This window comes from Nerophis lumbriciformis, linkage group LG14, assembly GCF_033978685.3.
Source record: "Nerophis lumbriciformis linkage group LG14, RoL_Nlum_v2.1, whole genome shotgun sequence".
Classification (NCBI taxonomy): domain Eukaryota; kingdom Metazoa; phylum Chordata; class Actinopteri; order Syngnathiformes; family Syngnathidae; genus Nerophis; species Nerophis lumbriciformis.
In genome coordinates, this window is record NC_084561.2 from 42,991,324 (window position 1) to 43,009,167 (window position 17,844).

A 17,844-nucleotide genomic window follows, 5' to 3' on the forward strand; every position below is an offset into this window, starting at 1 on the left:
AACTATATGTATTAAACATGCTTGTATTATCTTTAAACACCTTTAATGTATTAACAATATTAACTATATGTATTAAACATTCTTGTATTATCATTAAACACCTTTAATTTATTAACAATATTAACTATGTGTTAAACATGCATGCATTATCATTAAACACCTTTAACTTATTAACAAAAACATATATTTCATAAATAAGTAAATATAAATTATATATATGAATGAGGTAGATCCCCACGACTTGATCAATTGAAAAGTAGCTCGCCTGCAGAAAAAGTGTGAGCACCTCTGATCTAAGATGTTAAAGGTAGCTTGGGTCATATCCGTGTAATTTTTACATGTCTTTAATTAGCAACTTATTTCAAGTTTGTGTTGTATTTGTGTTTTCTTATGTAATACATGCTACATTGTGTCAGCAGGAGTTTGGGGAGCGTGGAAAAGAAGCAATCTACCAGGGCAGAGTGGCTCAAGCCACCGTTGACATTATCGCCCAACATGGAGGAGTCATGACCTTGGATGACCTCAAAAGTCACCAAAGTGAGTTAGTCGCTCCCATCAGTACAACGTACAAGGTGAGTTTAAGTTGCGTGTTGTATCTCCCTTTGAATAACATGTTCAGCGCAGAAAGTGACTCCATTGTGTGCTAAGGGTGTGCGTCTATGGGAGCCTCCTCCCAACAGTCAAGGCTTGGCTGCCCTGCTGCTGCTCAACATCCTGGAGAACTTTCCTCTCAAAGGTGAACGTAAATAATATTGAGTTTGAGTTTATTTGGAACATGCATGCATACAACATGATACATCACAATTTCCAGTTTCACTTTTCAACAGTAGAAAGAAGCAGAGCTTTTCTTTTACAGAACAGTTGCTAAAACTTTTGTTCACTTCCTGTTCTCAATTTATTCCCAATATACTCCATACGTAATCACAATAAAAAAAATAAAAAATAAATAATACTCGGTGAAGTAAGTTATATTTCATACAGTGAGATGAGTAAGATTATTTTGAAATCAATGGATGGATGGAATAAATTCAGAATGTTTATCTTTGTAAACACTTTAAGTTTGAAGAGTTTCTTGAAGTGGATTATATTAGTACGTTGTTTGATTCCTTTGCTTAATCCATCCCATCATTTAATTCCACATACGGATATACTGAAGGTCTTAAGTGTAGTACGTGCGTACAAATGTTTTAAATTTAATTTTTCTCTAAGATTTTATTTCTCCTCTTTGTTTTGAGAAGAATTGTTGTACATTCTTGGGTAGCAAATTATACCTTATTTTTCGGACTATAAGTCACAGTTTTTTTCATAGTTTGGCCGGGCTCCAGTGCGACTTATATACAGTGTTTCCCACACATTCATTTATTTGTGGCGGCCCGCCACAAAAGAATTACGTCCGCCACAAATGGATTTTTCGGCTTTTGACTCGCTCGACCGCTCATAAAAGCAATGGGACTGTCTGTGAATGTACCTTGTAGTTACAACTCCGGTGCAGTAGGTGGCGGTAGCCTACTATGCATTGTAACTCCGCCAATAGCACTTAATTCACCTGGTGGGCCAGAAGAAGAAGAAGAAGAGGGACGGACGGACGGACGGGATCAAAATACGAGGGTAATATAGGTTATAGGTAGATAGGTTATAGCTGCATCGCTCGCGGCTCGTCATATATTTAACGTTAATCCGCGATTTCACCGAGCGTTTCACTGACGGTGAGCAGCCTGACGCTGCTTCATTAACACCGCCGCTGTTTGACTCGGGGTCCGGGGCAGACGCACTTAGTAACAGTCACCTGTTTTCATACCGACAAGCTAACGTGTCCAGGTTATACGGTAACCCTGTTGTCAATAAACACACGTGGACTGAAGCTAAATTGTCCACTGTCCACTGCAGCATGTGAATGCAATGAAAAGAATAAAATCTGAGCCAACCAGCTGTTAAAATGTTGTCCAGGTTAATGTTTTGGCCATTAAAGGCCCTTCATTTCAAGATTTCAACTGTGATCGGGCTTTAAACAGGTGGCTGACCTGTTCAGATGGGTGTAACTGCTACTGGTCAAATAATGTGAAATAGCATTTAATTTTACATGTATGCAATGCCATTTAAATGTAATTATAGATAATAATAATAATAATAATAATAAATACTGTGTAGTGTTGTAAATAGTCAACGGGAAGAATTTTAGTAAGATATAAGCCATGAGCACTACACAGCCAGAAAAAAACCTAGGCAGGACAAGTAAAAATATTGGGGCAAGTAGATTTGAGAAGTCAGGCAAGTAGAAAAAAAGCTTAACGTTGAACCCTGCATGTGTTGAGCTGCTGCCGCTTAAGGTTAGACGGCAGAGCGGTTCTGCTCGTTAGTAATAAATTCTAATGTTGGATGTTCACTCCTTCACACAGATGAGTATAGAAAAATATTTTCAACGGCCGAAAAGGGCTCGACTTGGAGAGGAGGTAGGCCTACAGTCCGGACCACAGGTGCGACCTGTTCAGCAGCAGCAGGAGGAGGAGGAGGAGGAGGTTGACTGACTGTGGCAGGACACCTCTGCCTCTGTTTCACTTCATGTTGCTGGTAAATAATATGGTTGTAGTAGTAGGCTAAAGTTAATGTATTTAGTATTCACTAATTAAAGGGGCAGAGCTTTAAGAGACATTTTAGCTTTTATATTTTACAAGATATATTTTTTGTAAGAACCACAATTAATAAATATATTTCAGTGAATCACTAATTGTTCAAATCTGTATATAAATATGTACATAAAATGTTGTAATTATATTCCAACTCCGCGTTCTTCTTGGTCATCGCCGCTGCCGCCGCCACCCCCCGACCACACCACCACAAATAGATGCCTGTCCTGTGGGAAACACTGACATATGTTTTTTTCCTTCTTTATTATGCATTTTCGGCAGGTGCGACTTATACTCCGGTGCGACCTATACTCCGAAAAATACGGTAGTTTGCTTTGTGGATAATCATTTTAGCAATATTAACAAGGTTAACGATTTATACAAAAAAATTTATTCACTGTAAAATAAAACTACATTAAAGTATAAACTACTCACCCCTTGAAGATAGCTGATAGAGGAGAAAACTAGAAGAGCTCATTTGGTCACTTTAATAGATAGATAGATAGATAGATAGGTCTTTATTGTCATTGCACAAGTACAACAAAACTATGTTTTCAGCACAAACCCGTTCAAGATTAGACAAACAAACAGTGTACAGGGTTACAGAACAGGAACGCTGATGGGTCGCCACAAGGCGCCCCGTAAAAGATGGGGAAAAAGTTAAAACGCTGGGGAAAAAGATGAGTCAAAAAATACAATCTAGACTGGGCTCCCAAGGGGGCCTAGTCTGGAGTGGGAAACAACCTCCATGCCATGCCCACAACAGAGGGGAGGGGGAGTTGGAACTCCGGAGGTCGACTGCTGCTATAAAGCGCTGCCAGCCGTCCATCACCCCGAAGGGGAATCAAGCGGTGGTGAAGGCGTGGGTCTTGGGTGTGTTGATGTAGTGTCCATAGGCCTGGGGCCGTTCTGCATGCAAGCAACATTTCGACTCCAGGTGTCGTTGAGGAGGGAGGCAGGTCAAAAGCGTCCATCATTGAGGAGTCCTCGGGGGGATGTTTTCAGAACAGCCTGCTCCTGTTGTTGCATCAAGGCCATTCGAGGGAGTCAAATCGTAGATTAGGATTTAGTTTTTCCGCGAGCAGACATTACAATGGCTTGTCTGTTCTATTCCATGCCGGCCCTCATATCCAATTTTTCCCTTTCAACCAGCTTTTCCATGATGTGATCCATCTTGTGATTCAGTTCAGAAATCGCCCCAGACTGTGATCTCACAGCCCGGCCCGATCCTTCCATTGCGACAAACAGCCTTTGGGCTCCTTGAGTGACTTACGAATTTGACGATGCACTAGAGCAGTGGTTCTCAAATGGGGGTACGTGTACTCCTGGGGGTACTTGAAGGTATGCCAAGGGGTACGTGAGATTTTTAAAAAATATTCTAAAAATAGCAACAATTCAAAAATTCTTTATAAATATATTTATTGAATAATACTTCAACAAAATATGAATGTAAGTTCATAAACTGAACATCAAATCAAGTAGGCTATTCCATTCATTACCATAAACCTGCAGAGTTTCCACCAAGCCATGATGGTTTGACCCTCACTAAAATGTCTGTCAAAAAGAACTGTGAAAAGAAATGCAACAATGCAATATTCAGTGTTGACAGGTAGATTTTTTGTGGACACGTTCCATAAATATTGATGTTAAAGATTTCTTTTTTTGTGAAGGAATGTTTAGAATTAAGTTCATGAATCCAGATGGATCTCTATTACAATCCCTAAAGAAGGCACTTTAAGTTGATGATTACTTCTATGTGTAGAAATCTTTATTTATAATTTAATCACTTGTTTATTTTTCTACAAGTTTTTAGTTATTTGTATATCTTTTTTCCAAATAGTTCAAAAAAGACCACTACAAATGAGCAATATTTTGCACTGTTATACAATTTAATAAATCAGAAACTGATGACATAGTGCTGTACTTTACTTCTTTATCTCTTTTTTTCAACCAAAAATGCTTTGCTCTGATTAGGGGGTACTTGAATTTAAAAAATGTTCACAGGGGGTACATCGCTGAAAAAAGGTTGAAAACCACTGCACTAGAGCAATGCCCAGCACAATCAGCAGGTGCCCCGCGATCACGGTTCCAAATAGGTAGTAATTAGCTATTATACACGCGACTACAAGCTGTTTATCGTACGTTAGTAACTGCTAGGTAAATAGTGCACAAAAAGTTGTGAAATAAGTCCTATTTTCAGCTCTGTGGTCATCATCATATTTCTCTTCTCTGCAATCACTAATACTTTTAAGGGGTGTTGTCACACACACAAAAAACAAGTGAATTAGTGAAGTGAATTATATTTATATAGCGCTTTTCTCTAGTGACTCAAAGCGCTTTTACATAGTGAAATCCAATATCTAAGTTACATTTAAAGCAGTGTGGGTGGCACTGGGAGCAGGTGGGTAAAGTGTCTTGCCCAAGGACACAACGGCAGTGACTAGGATCGAACCTGGAACCCTCAAGTTGCTGGCACGGCCACTCTACCAACCGAGCTACACCGCCCCAAAAACACCACATCAAGCCAAATAAAAAGCAAACACACACTCGTGGGGTTGAGTCATCAAATGCTCCATCGTATTATTTGCCGACATCTCAGGATTTTTTGGCCTCCGAAATTGTGTCTGACCCTTTTGGGTTAAACTCAAGATTGTGCAACTTTTGGGACATTTGGCGTTGGAGGTTGTTGGAATAATTGTTTGTAAGTTATCACAAAAGAAACGTATTACATTATGTTCCTGATAAGAAGATGAAGGCTGTCTTTTGAGGCCTAACAAGAGGAAGAAGGCTCGTGAAACGCCACTGTGATTTCAACACGGACAGATGGCAGGATCTGCTCAACTTCCAGAGGAACTCTCTTTGAAGTGTTAAACGAACTCTCTCTGAAGTATTTCACAAACTCTCTTCCAACTATTTGGTAACCGAGGTCAACGCTATTTACGACCCGCTGCCCTCTTGAAGTCGCTGTGGTCAGGAGACGGGAGGGGTTATCCATAGTCCTCCAACACCTGCCCCAGCTGGATCCAGGAAGAGCCCAAGCCCGAGAAATCCTCTTCTTGGTCTTCAAAGCGACCGAAAACAATGACTGTTTTACATACTTCCCATTCCTGCTGTGACATGTGTTGGTGCGTGAACATTGAACATCTGAATAAAAGAGGAGACGAAAACCTTCTTCGTCAGAGCGTGGTCCGGTACTGTACAGAGAGTGCAGTGGCCATGTCTCTCCTCAATATTGAGTCCAAATTGAATTCTGTCTCTGTTTGATTCCTTGCCTTTTGTCTTGTTTAATAGATGTCCTCAGTGTTTGAACATGACAGAGGTTTTGCTCGGCGTAAGGCATTTGTTGGAGGATGAAAAGTGTTTGTTTGAAACCAGGACGTATGTCGTTGAAGTGCTGTGTTTGTTTGCAGACTTAGGTCACAATAGTTCAGACTACATCCATATTTTGGTGGAGGCTGTACGCTTGGCCCAAACAGACGCTTCGCATTACGTGGGCGACCCGGACCATGCCACCGTTCCCGTGAAAGCCCTCTTGAACAAAAGCTGCAGCCGCCAACGGTCAAAGCTCATCCGCATGGACAGGTACGTGTTCCTGAGAGTTTCTGTTGGTACCAGTGTGTGCCTGTCGCACTCTGTTGACTTTAGATAAGAGTAGAGACATTCACTTCCCCTCACAATGCTTTGTCTCTCCTTTACTGTCCTGTCAGCTTCGTGTGTGCCTGTGTATTCAGGATAGACTCTGATCTAGTTGTAAGGAAATACATTATATGACAAATGACATGGAAGAATAATGAAAGCATCTCGTACACACATTCACACACACAGTAGCTGTAATCATGTGGCATAGAAAGTCAGGGTCACCCTATGATTAAAGGAGGACATACACAAATACACTATATTGCCAAAAGTGTTTGGCTACCTGCCTTGACTCACATATGAACCCCCATAGGGTTCAATATGATGTGGGTCCACCTTTTGCAGCTATTACAGCTTCAACTCTTCTGGGAAGGCTGTCCACAAGGTTGTGGAGTGTTTTTATAGGTATTTTCCACCATTCTTCCCAAAAGCGCATTGTTGAGGTCACACACTGATGTTGGTGGAGAAGGCCTGGCTCTCAGTCTCCGTTCTAATTCATCCCAAAAGGTGTTCTATCGGGTTCAGGTCAGGACTCTGTGCAGGCCAGTCAAGTTCATCCACACCAGACTCTGTCATCCATGTCTTTATGGACCTTGCTTTGTGCACTGGTGCACAGTCATGTTGGAAGAGGAAGGGGCCCGCTCCAAACTGTTCCCACAAGGTTGGGAGCATGGAATTGTCCAATGTGGCAGTCCTAACTGCCGTGCGGGTTCTCAGGACCATCCAGGGAAGACATTGTCGTGAGACGGTTTAGACTTCTTTATTATTTCAATAACAGAGTCTTTGGCGTGCTTTTCAGCAGCTGCCTTTTCTTACGTGAGCACACGAATGGTTTCCTTCCGTCCGCCGTCTGCTTTTCAGCAGCACGTCGCCGTTGTTCGCCGTCTACTTTTCAGCAGCACGTCGCCGTCGTTCGCGTGGTAGCAGAGGATGGTTTCCTCCCGTCCGCCGTCTGCTTTTCAGCAGCACGTCGCTGTCGTTCGCCGTCTGCTTTTCAGCAGCACGTAGCCGTCGTTCGCGTCTACTTTTCAGCAGCACGTCGCCGTCGTTCGCCATCTGCTTTTCAGCAGCACGTCGCCGTCGTTCGCGTGGTAGCAGAGGATGGTTTCCTCCCGTCCGCCGTCTGCTTTTCAGCAGCACGTCGCCGTCGTTCGCTGTCGTTCGCCGTCTGCTTTTCAGCAGCACGTCGTCGTCGTTCGCCGTCTACTTTTCAGCAGCACGTCGCTGTCGTTCGCCATCTGCTTTTCAGCAGCACGTCGCCGTCGTTCGCGTGGTAGCAGAGGATGGTTTCCTCCCGTCCGCCGTCTGCTTTTCAGCAGCACGTCGCTGTCGTTCGCCGTCTGCTTTTCAGCAGCACGTAGCCGTCGTTCGCGTCTACTTTTCAGCAGCACGTCGCCGTCGTTCGCCATCTGCTTTTCAGCAGCACGTCGCCGTCGTTCGCGTGGTAGCAGAGGATGGTTTCCTCCCGCCCGCTGTCTGCTTTTCAGCAGCACGTAGCCGTCGTTCGCGTCTACTTTTCAGCAGCACGTCGCCGTCGTTCGCCGTCTACTTTTCAGCAGCACGTCGCCGTTGTTCGCGTGGTAGCAGAGGATGGTTTCCTCCCGTCCGCCGTCTGCTTTTCAGCAGCTCGTAGCCGTCGTTCGCGTCTACTTTTCAGCAGCACGTCGCCGTCGTTCGCCATCTGCTTTTCAGCAGCACGTCGCCGTCGTTCGTGTGGTAGCAGAGGATGGTTTCCTCCCGTCCGCCGTCTGCTTTTCAGCAGCACGTCGTTGTCGTTCGCCGTCTGCTTTTCAGCAGCACATAGCCGTCGTTCGCGTCTACCTTTCAGCAGCACGTTGCCGTCGTTTGCCATCTGCTTTTCAGCAGCACGTCGCCGTCGTTCGCGTGGTAGCAGAGGATGGTTTCCTCCCGTCCGCCGTCTGCTTTTCAGCAGCACGTCGCTGTCGTTCGCCATCTGCTTTTCAGCAGCATGTCGCCGTCGTTCGCCATCTGCTTTTCAGCAGCACGTCGCCGTCGTTCGCGTGGTAGCAGAGGATGGTTTCCTCCCGTTCGCCGTCTGCTTTTCAGCAGCACGTAGCCGTCGTTCGCGTCTACTTTTCAGCAGCACGTCGCCGTCGTTCGCCATCTGCTTTTCAGCAGCACGTCTCCGTCGTTCGCGTGGTAGCAGAGGTTGGTTTCCTCCCGTCCGCCGTCTGCTTTTCAGCAGCACGTAGCCGTCGTTCGCGTCTACTTTTCAGCAGCACGTCGCCGTCGTTCGCCATCTGCTTTTCAGCAGCACGTCGCCGTCGTTCGCGTGGTAGCAGAGGATGGTTTCCTCCCGTCCGCCGTCTGCTTTTCAGCAGCACGTCGCTGTCGTTCGCCGTCTGCTTTTCAGCAGCACGTCGTCGTCGTTCGCGTCTACTTTTCAGCAGCACGTCGCCGTCGTTCGCCATCTGCTTTTCAGCAGCACGTCGCCGTCGTTCGCGTGGTAGCAGAGGATGGTTTCCTCCCGTCCGCCGTCTGCTGTTCAGCAGCACGTCGCTGTCGTTCGCCGTCTGCTTTTCAGCAGCACATAGCCGTCGTTCGCGTCTACTTTTCAGCAGCACGTCGCCGTTGTTCGCGTGGTAGCAGAGGATGGTTTCCTCCCGTCCGCCGTCTGCTTTTCAGCAGCACGTAGCCGTCGTTCGCGTCTACTTTTCAGCAGCACGTCGCCGTCGTTCGCCATCTGCTTTTCAGCAGCACGTCGCCGTCGTTCGCGTGGTAGCAGAGGATGGTTTCCTCCCGTCCGCCGTCTGCTTTTCAGCAGCACGTCGCTGTCGTTCGCCGTCTGCTTTTCAGCAGCACGTAGCAGTCGTTCGCGTCTACTTTTCAGCAGCACGTCGCCGTCGTTCGCCATCTGCTTTTCAGCAGCACGTCGCCGTCGTTCGCGTGGTAGCAGAGGATGGTTTCCTCCCGTCCGCCGTCTGCTTTTCAGCAGCACGTCGCTGTCGTTCGCCGTCTGCTTTTCAGCAGCACGTAGCCGTCGTTCGCGTCTACTTTTCAGCAGCACGTCGCCGTCGTTCGCCATCTGCTTTTCAGCAGCACGTCGCCGTCGTTCGCGTGGTAGCAGAGGATGGTTTCCTCCCGTCCGCCGTCTGCTTTTCAGCAGCACGTCGCTGTCGTTCGCCGTCTGCTTTTCAGCAGCACGTAGCCGTCGTTCGCGTCTACTTTTCAGCAGCACGTCGCCGTCGTTCGCCATCTGCTTTTCAGCAGCACGTCGCCGTCGTTCGCGTGGTAGCAGAGGATGGTTTCCTCCCGTCCGCCGTCTACTTTTCAGCAGCACGTAGCCGTCGTTCGCGTCTACTTTTCAGCAGCACGTCGCCGTCGTTCGCCGTCTACTTTTCAGCAGCACGTCGCCGTTGTTCGCGTGGTAGCAGAGGATGGTTTCCTCCCGTCCGCCGTCTGCTTTTCAGCAGCACGTAGCCGTCGTTCGCGTCTACTTTTCAGCAGCACGTCGCCGTCGTTCGCCGTCTACATTTCAGCAGCACGTCGCCGTCGTTCGCGTGGTAGCAGAGGATGGTTTCCTCCCGTCCGCCGTCTGCTTTTCAGCAGCACGTCGCTGTCGTTCGCCGTCTGCTTTTCAGCAGCACGTAGCCGTCGTTCGCGTCTACTTTTCAGCAGCACGTCGCCGTCGTTCGCCATCTGCTTTTCAGCAGCACGTCGCCGTCGTTCGCGTGGTAGCAGAGGATGGTTTCCTCCCGTCCGCCGTCTGCTTTTCAGCAGCACGTCGCTGTCGTTCGCCGTCTGCTTTTCAGCAGCACGTAGCCGTTGTTCGCGTCTACTTTTCAGCACCACGTCGCTGTCGTTCGCCGTCTGCTTTTCAGCAGCACGTCGCCGTCGTTCGCGTGGTAGCAGAGGATGGTTTCCTCCCGTCCGCCGTCTGCTTTTCAGCAGCACGTCGCTGCCGTTCGCCGTCTGCTTTTCAGCAGCACGTAGCCGTCGTTCGCGTCTACTTTTCAGCAGCACGTCGCCGTCGTTCGCCATCTGCTTTTCAGCAGCACGTCGCCGTCGTTCGCGTGGTAGCAGAGGATGGTTTCCTCCCGTCCGCCGTCTGCTTTTCAGCAGCACGTAGCCGTCGTTCGCGTCTACTTTTCAGCAGCACGTCGCCGTCGTTCGCCATCTGCTTTTCAGCAGCACGTCGCCGTCGTTCGCGTGGTAGCAGAGGATGGTTTCCTCCCGTCCGCCGTCTGCTTTTCAGCAGCACGTCGCTGTCGTTCGCCGTCTGCTTTTCAGCAGCACGTAGCCGTCGTTCGCGTCTACTTTTCAGCAGCACGTCGCCGTCGTTCGGCATCTGCTTTTCAGCAGCACGTCGCCGTCGTTCGCGTGGTAGCAGAGGATGGTTTCCTCCCGTCCGCCGTCTGCTTTTCAGCAGCACGTCGCTGTCGTTCGCCGTCTGCTTTTCTGCAGCACGTCGTCGTCGTTCGCCGTCTACTTTTCAGCAGCACGTCGCTGTCGTTCGCTGTCTACTTTTCAGCAGCACGTCGCCGTCGTTCGCATGGTAGCAGAGGATGGTTTCCTCCCGTCCGCCGTCTGCTTTTCAGCAGCACGTAGCCGTCGTTCGCGTCTACTTTTCAGCACCACGTCGCTGTCGTTCGCCGTCTACTTTTCAGCAGCACGTCGCCATTGTTCGCGTGGTAGCAGAGGATGGTTTCCTCCCGTCCGCCGTCTGCTTTTCAGCAGCACGTCGCTGTCGTTCGCCGTCTGCTTTTCAGCAGCACGTAGCCGTCGTTCGCGTCTACTTTTCAGCAGCACGTCGCCGTCGTTCGCCATCTGCTTTTCAGCAGCACGTCGCCGTCGTTCGCGTGGTAGCAGAGGATGGTTTCCTCCCGTCCGCCGTCTGCTTTTCAGCAGCACGTCGCTGTCGTTCGCCGTCTGCTTTTCAGCAGCACGTAGCCGTCGTTCGCGTCTGCTTTTCAGCAGCACGTCGCCGTCGTTCGCCATCTGCTTTTCAGCAGCACGTCGCCGTCGTTCGCGTGGTAGCAGAGGATGGTTTCCTCCCGTCCGCCGTCTTTCCCCGTCTCTCTTCCCGATGTTCACGACTCTCGCCCTCTTATACGGTCCGAGAGGGTGATTGCACTGTCCACAGCTGCGTGTTCCACGCACCTGATTATGCTGATTGCGGCGTCGCTCCCAGCGCGCCCCGCCTTGCCGCTCGCTCGTCCACGCCACCATCTTGAAGCGGGCGCCGTCGGTCCGCCGGCCCCGCCTCCCCACATCTAAAATGTTTTGGTTTCCTGGAGCATTCAAAGTTCCTTTCACTGAAACTAAGGGGCCAAGCCCAACTCCTGAAAAACAACCCCACACCATAATTCCTCCTCCACCAAATTTCACTCCAAAATGTAGTGTTCTCCTGGCAACCTCCAAACCCAGACTGGTTCATCAGATTGCCAGATGGAAAAGCATGATTCATCACTCCAGAGAAGGCGTCTCCACTGCTCTAAAGTCCAGTGGTGACGTGCTTTACACCACTGCATCAGACATTTTGCATTGGACTTGGTGATGTATGGCTTAGATGCAGCTGCTCGGCCATGGAAACCCATTGCATGAAGCTCTCTGCGTACTGTACGTGGGCTAATTGGAAGGTCACATGAAGTTTGGAGCTCTGTAGCAACTGACTGTGCAGAAAGTCGGCGACCTCTTTGCACTATGCGCTTCAGCATCCGCTGACCCCTCTTTGTCAGTTTACGTAGCCTACCACTTGGTGGCTGAGTTGCTGTTGTTCCCAAATTTTTCCATTTTCTTCTAATAAAGCCGACTGTTGACTTTGGACAATTTAGGAGTTAGGAAATTTCACGACTGGATTTGTTGCACAGGTGGCATCCTATGACAGTTCCACGCTGGAAATCACTGAGAGCGGCCCATTCTTTCACAAATGTTTGTAGAAACAGTCTCCATGCCTAAGTGCTTGATTTGATACACCTGTGGCCGGGCCAAGCGATTAGGACACCTGATTCTCATCATTTGGATGGGTGGCCAAATACTTTTGGCAATATAGTGTATCATGTTTGTGGAAAAGAATAGCTAATTTAAGTGCATTCTTCTTTTAATCAAGTTTAACGTTACAGTCAAATCAATAAAAGACAACACAAATCAGATTTATGTTGATATTTTGTGTCTGCTAGGTTCATGGAAGGGGTGGAGCCAGCCCCGATGACCGGAAGTGACACAGTGTATTTCTGTGTGGTTGACTGTCAAGGGAATGCCTGTTCTTTTATCAACAGCACATATCACTGCTTTGGAACTGGTCTTGTCCCGAAGGATTGCGGTTTCTCTCTACAGGTCTGGTGGTGCAGTGTTTGTTTCTGTGTGTACATGGGTTCTGCAACAGTTACTAATGTTAATGACAAGCAAACATAGACGCTTAGACAGTGTTAGTAACTCAGCTTCAGGTATGCTTTTTGCATTTTCATATTTTAGTATCTATTTTGCATGGTGACATTTGATAACAATGTCACCTCTGTCTGCACGCAAGTACAGTACTGCAGTGTTTTTCAACCTTTTTTTGAGCCAAGGCACATTTTTTGCGTTGAAAAAATCCGGAGGCACACCTCCAGCAGAAATCATTAAAAAAACGAAACTCAGTTGACAATAAAAAGTCGTCGTCGCAATTGTTGGGTATGACTTTAAAGCATAACCAAGCATGCATCAATATCAATCAATGTTTATCAATCAATGTTTATTTATATAGCCCTAAATCACAAGTGTCTCAAAGGGCTGCACAAGCCACAACGACATCCTCGGTACAGAGCCCACATAAGGGCAAGGAAAAACTCACCCCAGTGGGACGTCGATGTGAATGACTATGAGAAACCTTGGAGAGGACCGCATATGTGGGTAACCCCCCCCCTAGGGAGACCGAATGCAATGGATGTCGAGTGGGTCTAACATAATATTGTGAGAGTACAGTCCATAGTGGATCCAGCATAACAGTAAGAGTCCAGTCCACAGTGGGGTCAGCAGGAAACCATCCCGAGCGGAGACGGGTCAGCAGCGCAGAGATGTTCCCAACCGATATACAGGCGAGCGGTCCACCCCGGGTCCCGACCCCGGACAGCCAGCACCCCATCCATGGCCACCGTATCTGTGTGTCTCCCCTTCCACAAGGGATAGGGGGGAGCAGAGGAGAAAAGAAAAGAAACGGCAGATCAACTGGTCTAAAAAAGGGGGGCTATTCAAAGGCTAGAGTATACAAATGAGTTTTGAGATGGGACTTAAATGTTTCTACTGAGGTAGCATCTCTAATTGTTACCGGGAGGGCATTCCATAGTACTGGAGCCCCAATAGAAAACGCTCTACAGCCCGCAGACTTTTTTTGGGCTCTGGGAATCACTAATAAGCCGGAGTTCTTTGAACGCAGATTTCTTGCCGGGACATATGGTACAATACAATCGGCAAGATAGGACGGAGCTAGACCGTGTACTATTTTATACGTAAGTAGTAAAACCTTAAAGTCACATCTTAAGTGCACAGGAAGCCAGTGCAGGTGAGCCAGTATAGGTATATATATATATATATATATATATATATATATATATATATATATATATATGTATATAAAGTTATATACAGTATAGGCGTAATATGATCAAACTTTCTTGTTCTTGTCAAAAGTCTAGCAGCCGCATTTTGTACCAACTGTAATCTTTTAATGCTAGACATAGGGAGACCCGAAAATAATATAGCTCTTGTCTCAACGTAGGTGTACTGTCACCACCTGTCACATCACACCCTGACTTATTTTGAGTTTTTTGCTGTTTTCTTGTGTGTAGTGTTTTAGTTCTTGTCTTGCCTTCCTATTTTGGTGGCTTTTTCTCTTTATTTTGGTATTTTCCTGTAGCAGTTTCATGTCTTCCTTTGAGCGATATTTCCCGCATCTACTTTGTTTTAGCAATCAAGAATATTTCAGTTGTTTTTATCCTTCTTTGTGGGGACATTGTTGATCGTCATGTCATGTTCGGTTGTACTTTGTGGACGCCGTCTTTGGTCCACTGTAAGTCTTTGCTGTCGTCCAGCATTCTGTTTTTGTTTACTTTGTAGCCAGTTCAGTTGTACTTTCGTTCTGCATAGCCTTCCTTAAGCTTCAATGCCTTTTCTTAGGGGGCACTCACCTTTTGTTTATTTTTGGTTTAAGCATTAGACACAATTTTACCTGCACACTGCCTCCCGCTGTTTCCGACATCTACAAAGCAATTAGCACCGGCTGCCACCTACTGATATGGAAGAGTATTACACGGTTACTCTGCCGAGCTCTAGACAACACAGACACTCAAAATCAACACATCATTTGCAGACTATAATTACTGGTTTGCAAACAATATTTTTTACCCCAAATAGGTGAAATTAGACAATCTCCCACGGCACACCCGACTGTATCTCACGGCACCGGCACAGTGGTTGAAAAACACTGCAGTACTGTATTTTGTGTATGATATGCACGATAGCGCACAGTCCCTCCAAGATTTCGCAGGGTTGTTTTGTGTTTGATAATGCCTGAATTTGCGGTAGCTTCTTCAGAACGCTGCTATATTTTTAGGCGTATTTCATTCAGTTACTTTGAGTCAAATTGAGATTTGATCAATTTTTTTTTATATATTATTGGTTTATATTAATATTATAAGCACTGGATTCCGACAAAAATTGGAAAACAAATGCTGTATCACAATAATACTGTAACTACTGTTACAAGCAGGCGAGACAGGTCTTTGTCCAGTTGTCAACCATTTTATAGAGTGGTTTGAGGAGAGAAGTCCCATCCAAAAATAATCACATAAAAAGACCAAGGATGCGATTCAGTGACGTGCGGTGAGGTTGATGGCTGGTGAGGCACTGACTTCATCACAGTCAGATTTACAAACATATGAACCCTAAAGAGTATCTTATTCACCATTTGATTGGCAGCAGTTAACGGGTTATGTTTTAAAAGCTCATACCAGCATTCTTCCCTGCTTGGCACTCAGCATCAAGGCTTGGAATTGGGGGTTAAATCACCAAAAATGATTCCCAGGCGCGGCGCCGCTGCTGCCCACTGCTCCCCTCACCTCCCAGGGGGTGATCAAGGGGATGGGTCAAATGCAGAGGACACATTTCATTACACCTAGTGTGTGTGTGACAATCATTGGTACTTTAACTTAACTTTAACTTTACACATACAAACTGTAGCACACAAAAAAGCACATTTAATTAAAAAAAACGTTATTATGGTCTTACCTTTACTTATAAATTAAGTCCATGCGCCGCAACTAAAGCCCTCACTTAAACTTTCCACGTGCAAGATTGAATCTATTTAAAAAAGTGTAACCGAGGGTTTATAAATGTCGCCTATACTGTATGAAACTACAAAATAACAAACACGGAGGCTCCAGTTTACACGAGGACCACTTTATTTACCTTCTTTCAAAAACCTCCGCAACGTGACATCACTTCCGCTCTTAGCGCCTTCAAAATAAGAGCTCAAGGCATATACTGTATAACAGCGCATAACAGGAACTTAACATCACAAAGAGGAAAGCCCATGAAAATAGGTTACAAAAGTTATTTAATAAGAAGCCAAAAAGTGCAAAAACAATAATGTTCGTGTTGGAGGAGTTGTGAATTAGGTACACCTGCAGTCTGCAGGTGTATCTAATGTTGTGTCCCTGCAGTCATTCACAACTCCTCCAACACCAACATTATTGTTTTTGCACTTTTTGGCTTCTTATGAAATAATTTTTTAAAATAGATTCAATCTTGCAGGTGGAAAGTTTAAGTGTGGGCTTTAGTTGATACAACAATTCTACGGCGGGGGTGCAGGAGGCGAGCCTCAGCCAGTGCGTCTTTTGCAGCCGTTTTATGATCGCTCAGCACAAGAAATACTTTACACACATACAGTTGTTGACAAAATACACTGTACATTATATACCTCAGCTAACTAAACTATGGATATGTATAATATAGTTCATATAGCAATACAGTCTCACTGCACAGCAGGCCAGCAGTTAGCCGAGTCATTGCGCAATCCATGTTGCGGCACTGAGTGACGTGCCTCAACTGGCTGCTGATCACCGCACCGTCTCTTCTCAGTATTTGAACGGCAAATGTGAAAATTCAGCGATTTTGAATAAAAATAATCTAAAACTGGTGAAGTTAAATGGAAAATAACTTTATAGTATAATCACTGGATACATATAACAATTTAATTTTTTTTTTTCTTTTTACATTTTTTTTCTTTCCATGATGGCCTCTAGTGACTGCATGTCACTGATGCAATTATCTATTTTAGGAAGCAAGCCCCTCAGCATGAAGTCAAATACATCAAGGGTCAGACTGTTGTACGATTTAAAGTCATATTTTAGTTGAATGTCATCTTGTCTTCTGCCCTTACAGAATCGTGGCGCCGGCTTGTCTCTTCAACATAACCATGTAAATTGTGTGGCTGGTGGAAAACGGCCTTTTCATACCATAATACCTGCACTTGTCACTGATTGTGCAACTGACCCCCAGAAACCCCGCCTCCTTGCCTCCTTGGGAGTGATGGGTGGTATGATGCAACCGCAAGGACATGTTCAGGTATACAATAACACAGAATTGACAACAGGTGGTTCTCAGATTACGAACAAGTTCCGTTTCTATGACTTGTGAGGTAGGGATGGGCAGTATGGCCTAAAATCTATATCGCGATAGATATTGGAGCCTTTTGCGATCACGTTATGCACAATACATTATTTGGGATGTAAATGATAATAGAACCATTTTAAATGAGTCACAAAGGCACCTAATTTGTCTTCTGACTTGTAACCCCAGAGAACAGGCTTTAACAATATCATGAATTGATTAAGGTGGACTTAAACAAGTTGAAAAACTTATTGGGGTGTTACCATTTAGTGGTCAATTGTACGGAATATGTACTGTACTGTGCAATCTACTAATAAAAGTTTCAATCAATCAAAAAAAAAATGCTGTGTCACGTTTCAAACCCTGCTTCACAAAACGTGCTCATTGTAGCCATTAATCAGGACATTAGACTTAGACTTAGACTTTTTATTGTCATTCATATTTTTTAAAGCACAGATAAGACAAAGCACATCTTAATTTTTCCAAAAATCTGCACAAATTGTTCCATTATTTTTTGTTTTGTTGGTTAAAGCGTTTTATATTTTGTGCTCCTGGGTTAATGTTGCTGATGAATTTAAATTAATTATTATTTATTGTGTTTATTTATTTATTTTATTTTTCAGTATAAAATAGCTGAAATCAGTCGACATTTTCTATAACCTAAATGAGAATTTTTTTTAATTTAATTTCAGGCAAATTGATCTTTTCTGTTACATACTTAAAAACTAATTTGAATAAAGTTATGATTTGTTGACAAGACTCTGCAGCATTGCGTGGACATCTGGGGCGGTACCACTGGATTGGCAGACCGGGGTGGTGGTTCCTCTCTTTAAGAAGGGGAACCGGAGGGTGTGTTCTAACTATCGTGGGATCACACTCCTCAGCCTTCCCGGTAAGGTCTATTCAGGTGTACTGGAGAGGAGGCTACGCCGGATAGTCGAACCTCGGATTCAGGAGGAACAGTGTGGTTTTCGTC

The 17,844-nt window shown here is 45.8% G+C and overlaps 1 protein-coding gene across 2 annotated transcripts in view; it reads left to right on the top strand.

Moving 5' to 3' along the window:
• Positions 1–17,844, top strand: part of LOC133616350 (glutathione hydrolase-like YwrD proenzyme) — a 53,505-nt gene that overhangs the window by 24,308 nt on the left and 11,353 nt on the right. For both annotated transcript variants that reach the window (XM_061975501.2, XM_061975502.2), the window contains exons 5-9: positions 420–572; positions 649–736; positions 6,035–6,206; positions 12,401–12,557; positions 16,641–16,823. In XM_061975501.2, the coding sequence (XP_061831485.2) occupies positions 420–572; positions 649–736; positions 6,035–6,206; positions 12,401–12,557; positions 16,641–16,823 (753 nt within the window). The remainder of the gene's footprint in view (positions 1–419; positions 573–648; positions 737–6,034; positions 6,207–12,400; positions 12,558–16,640; positions 16,824–17,844) is intronic.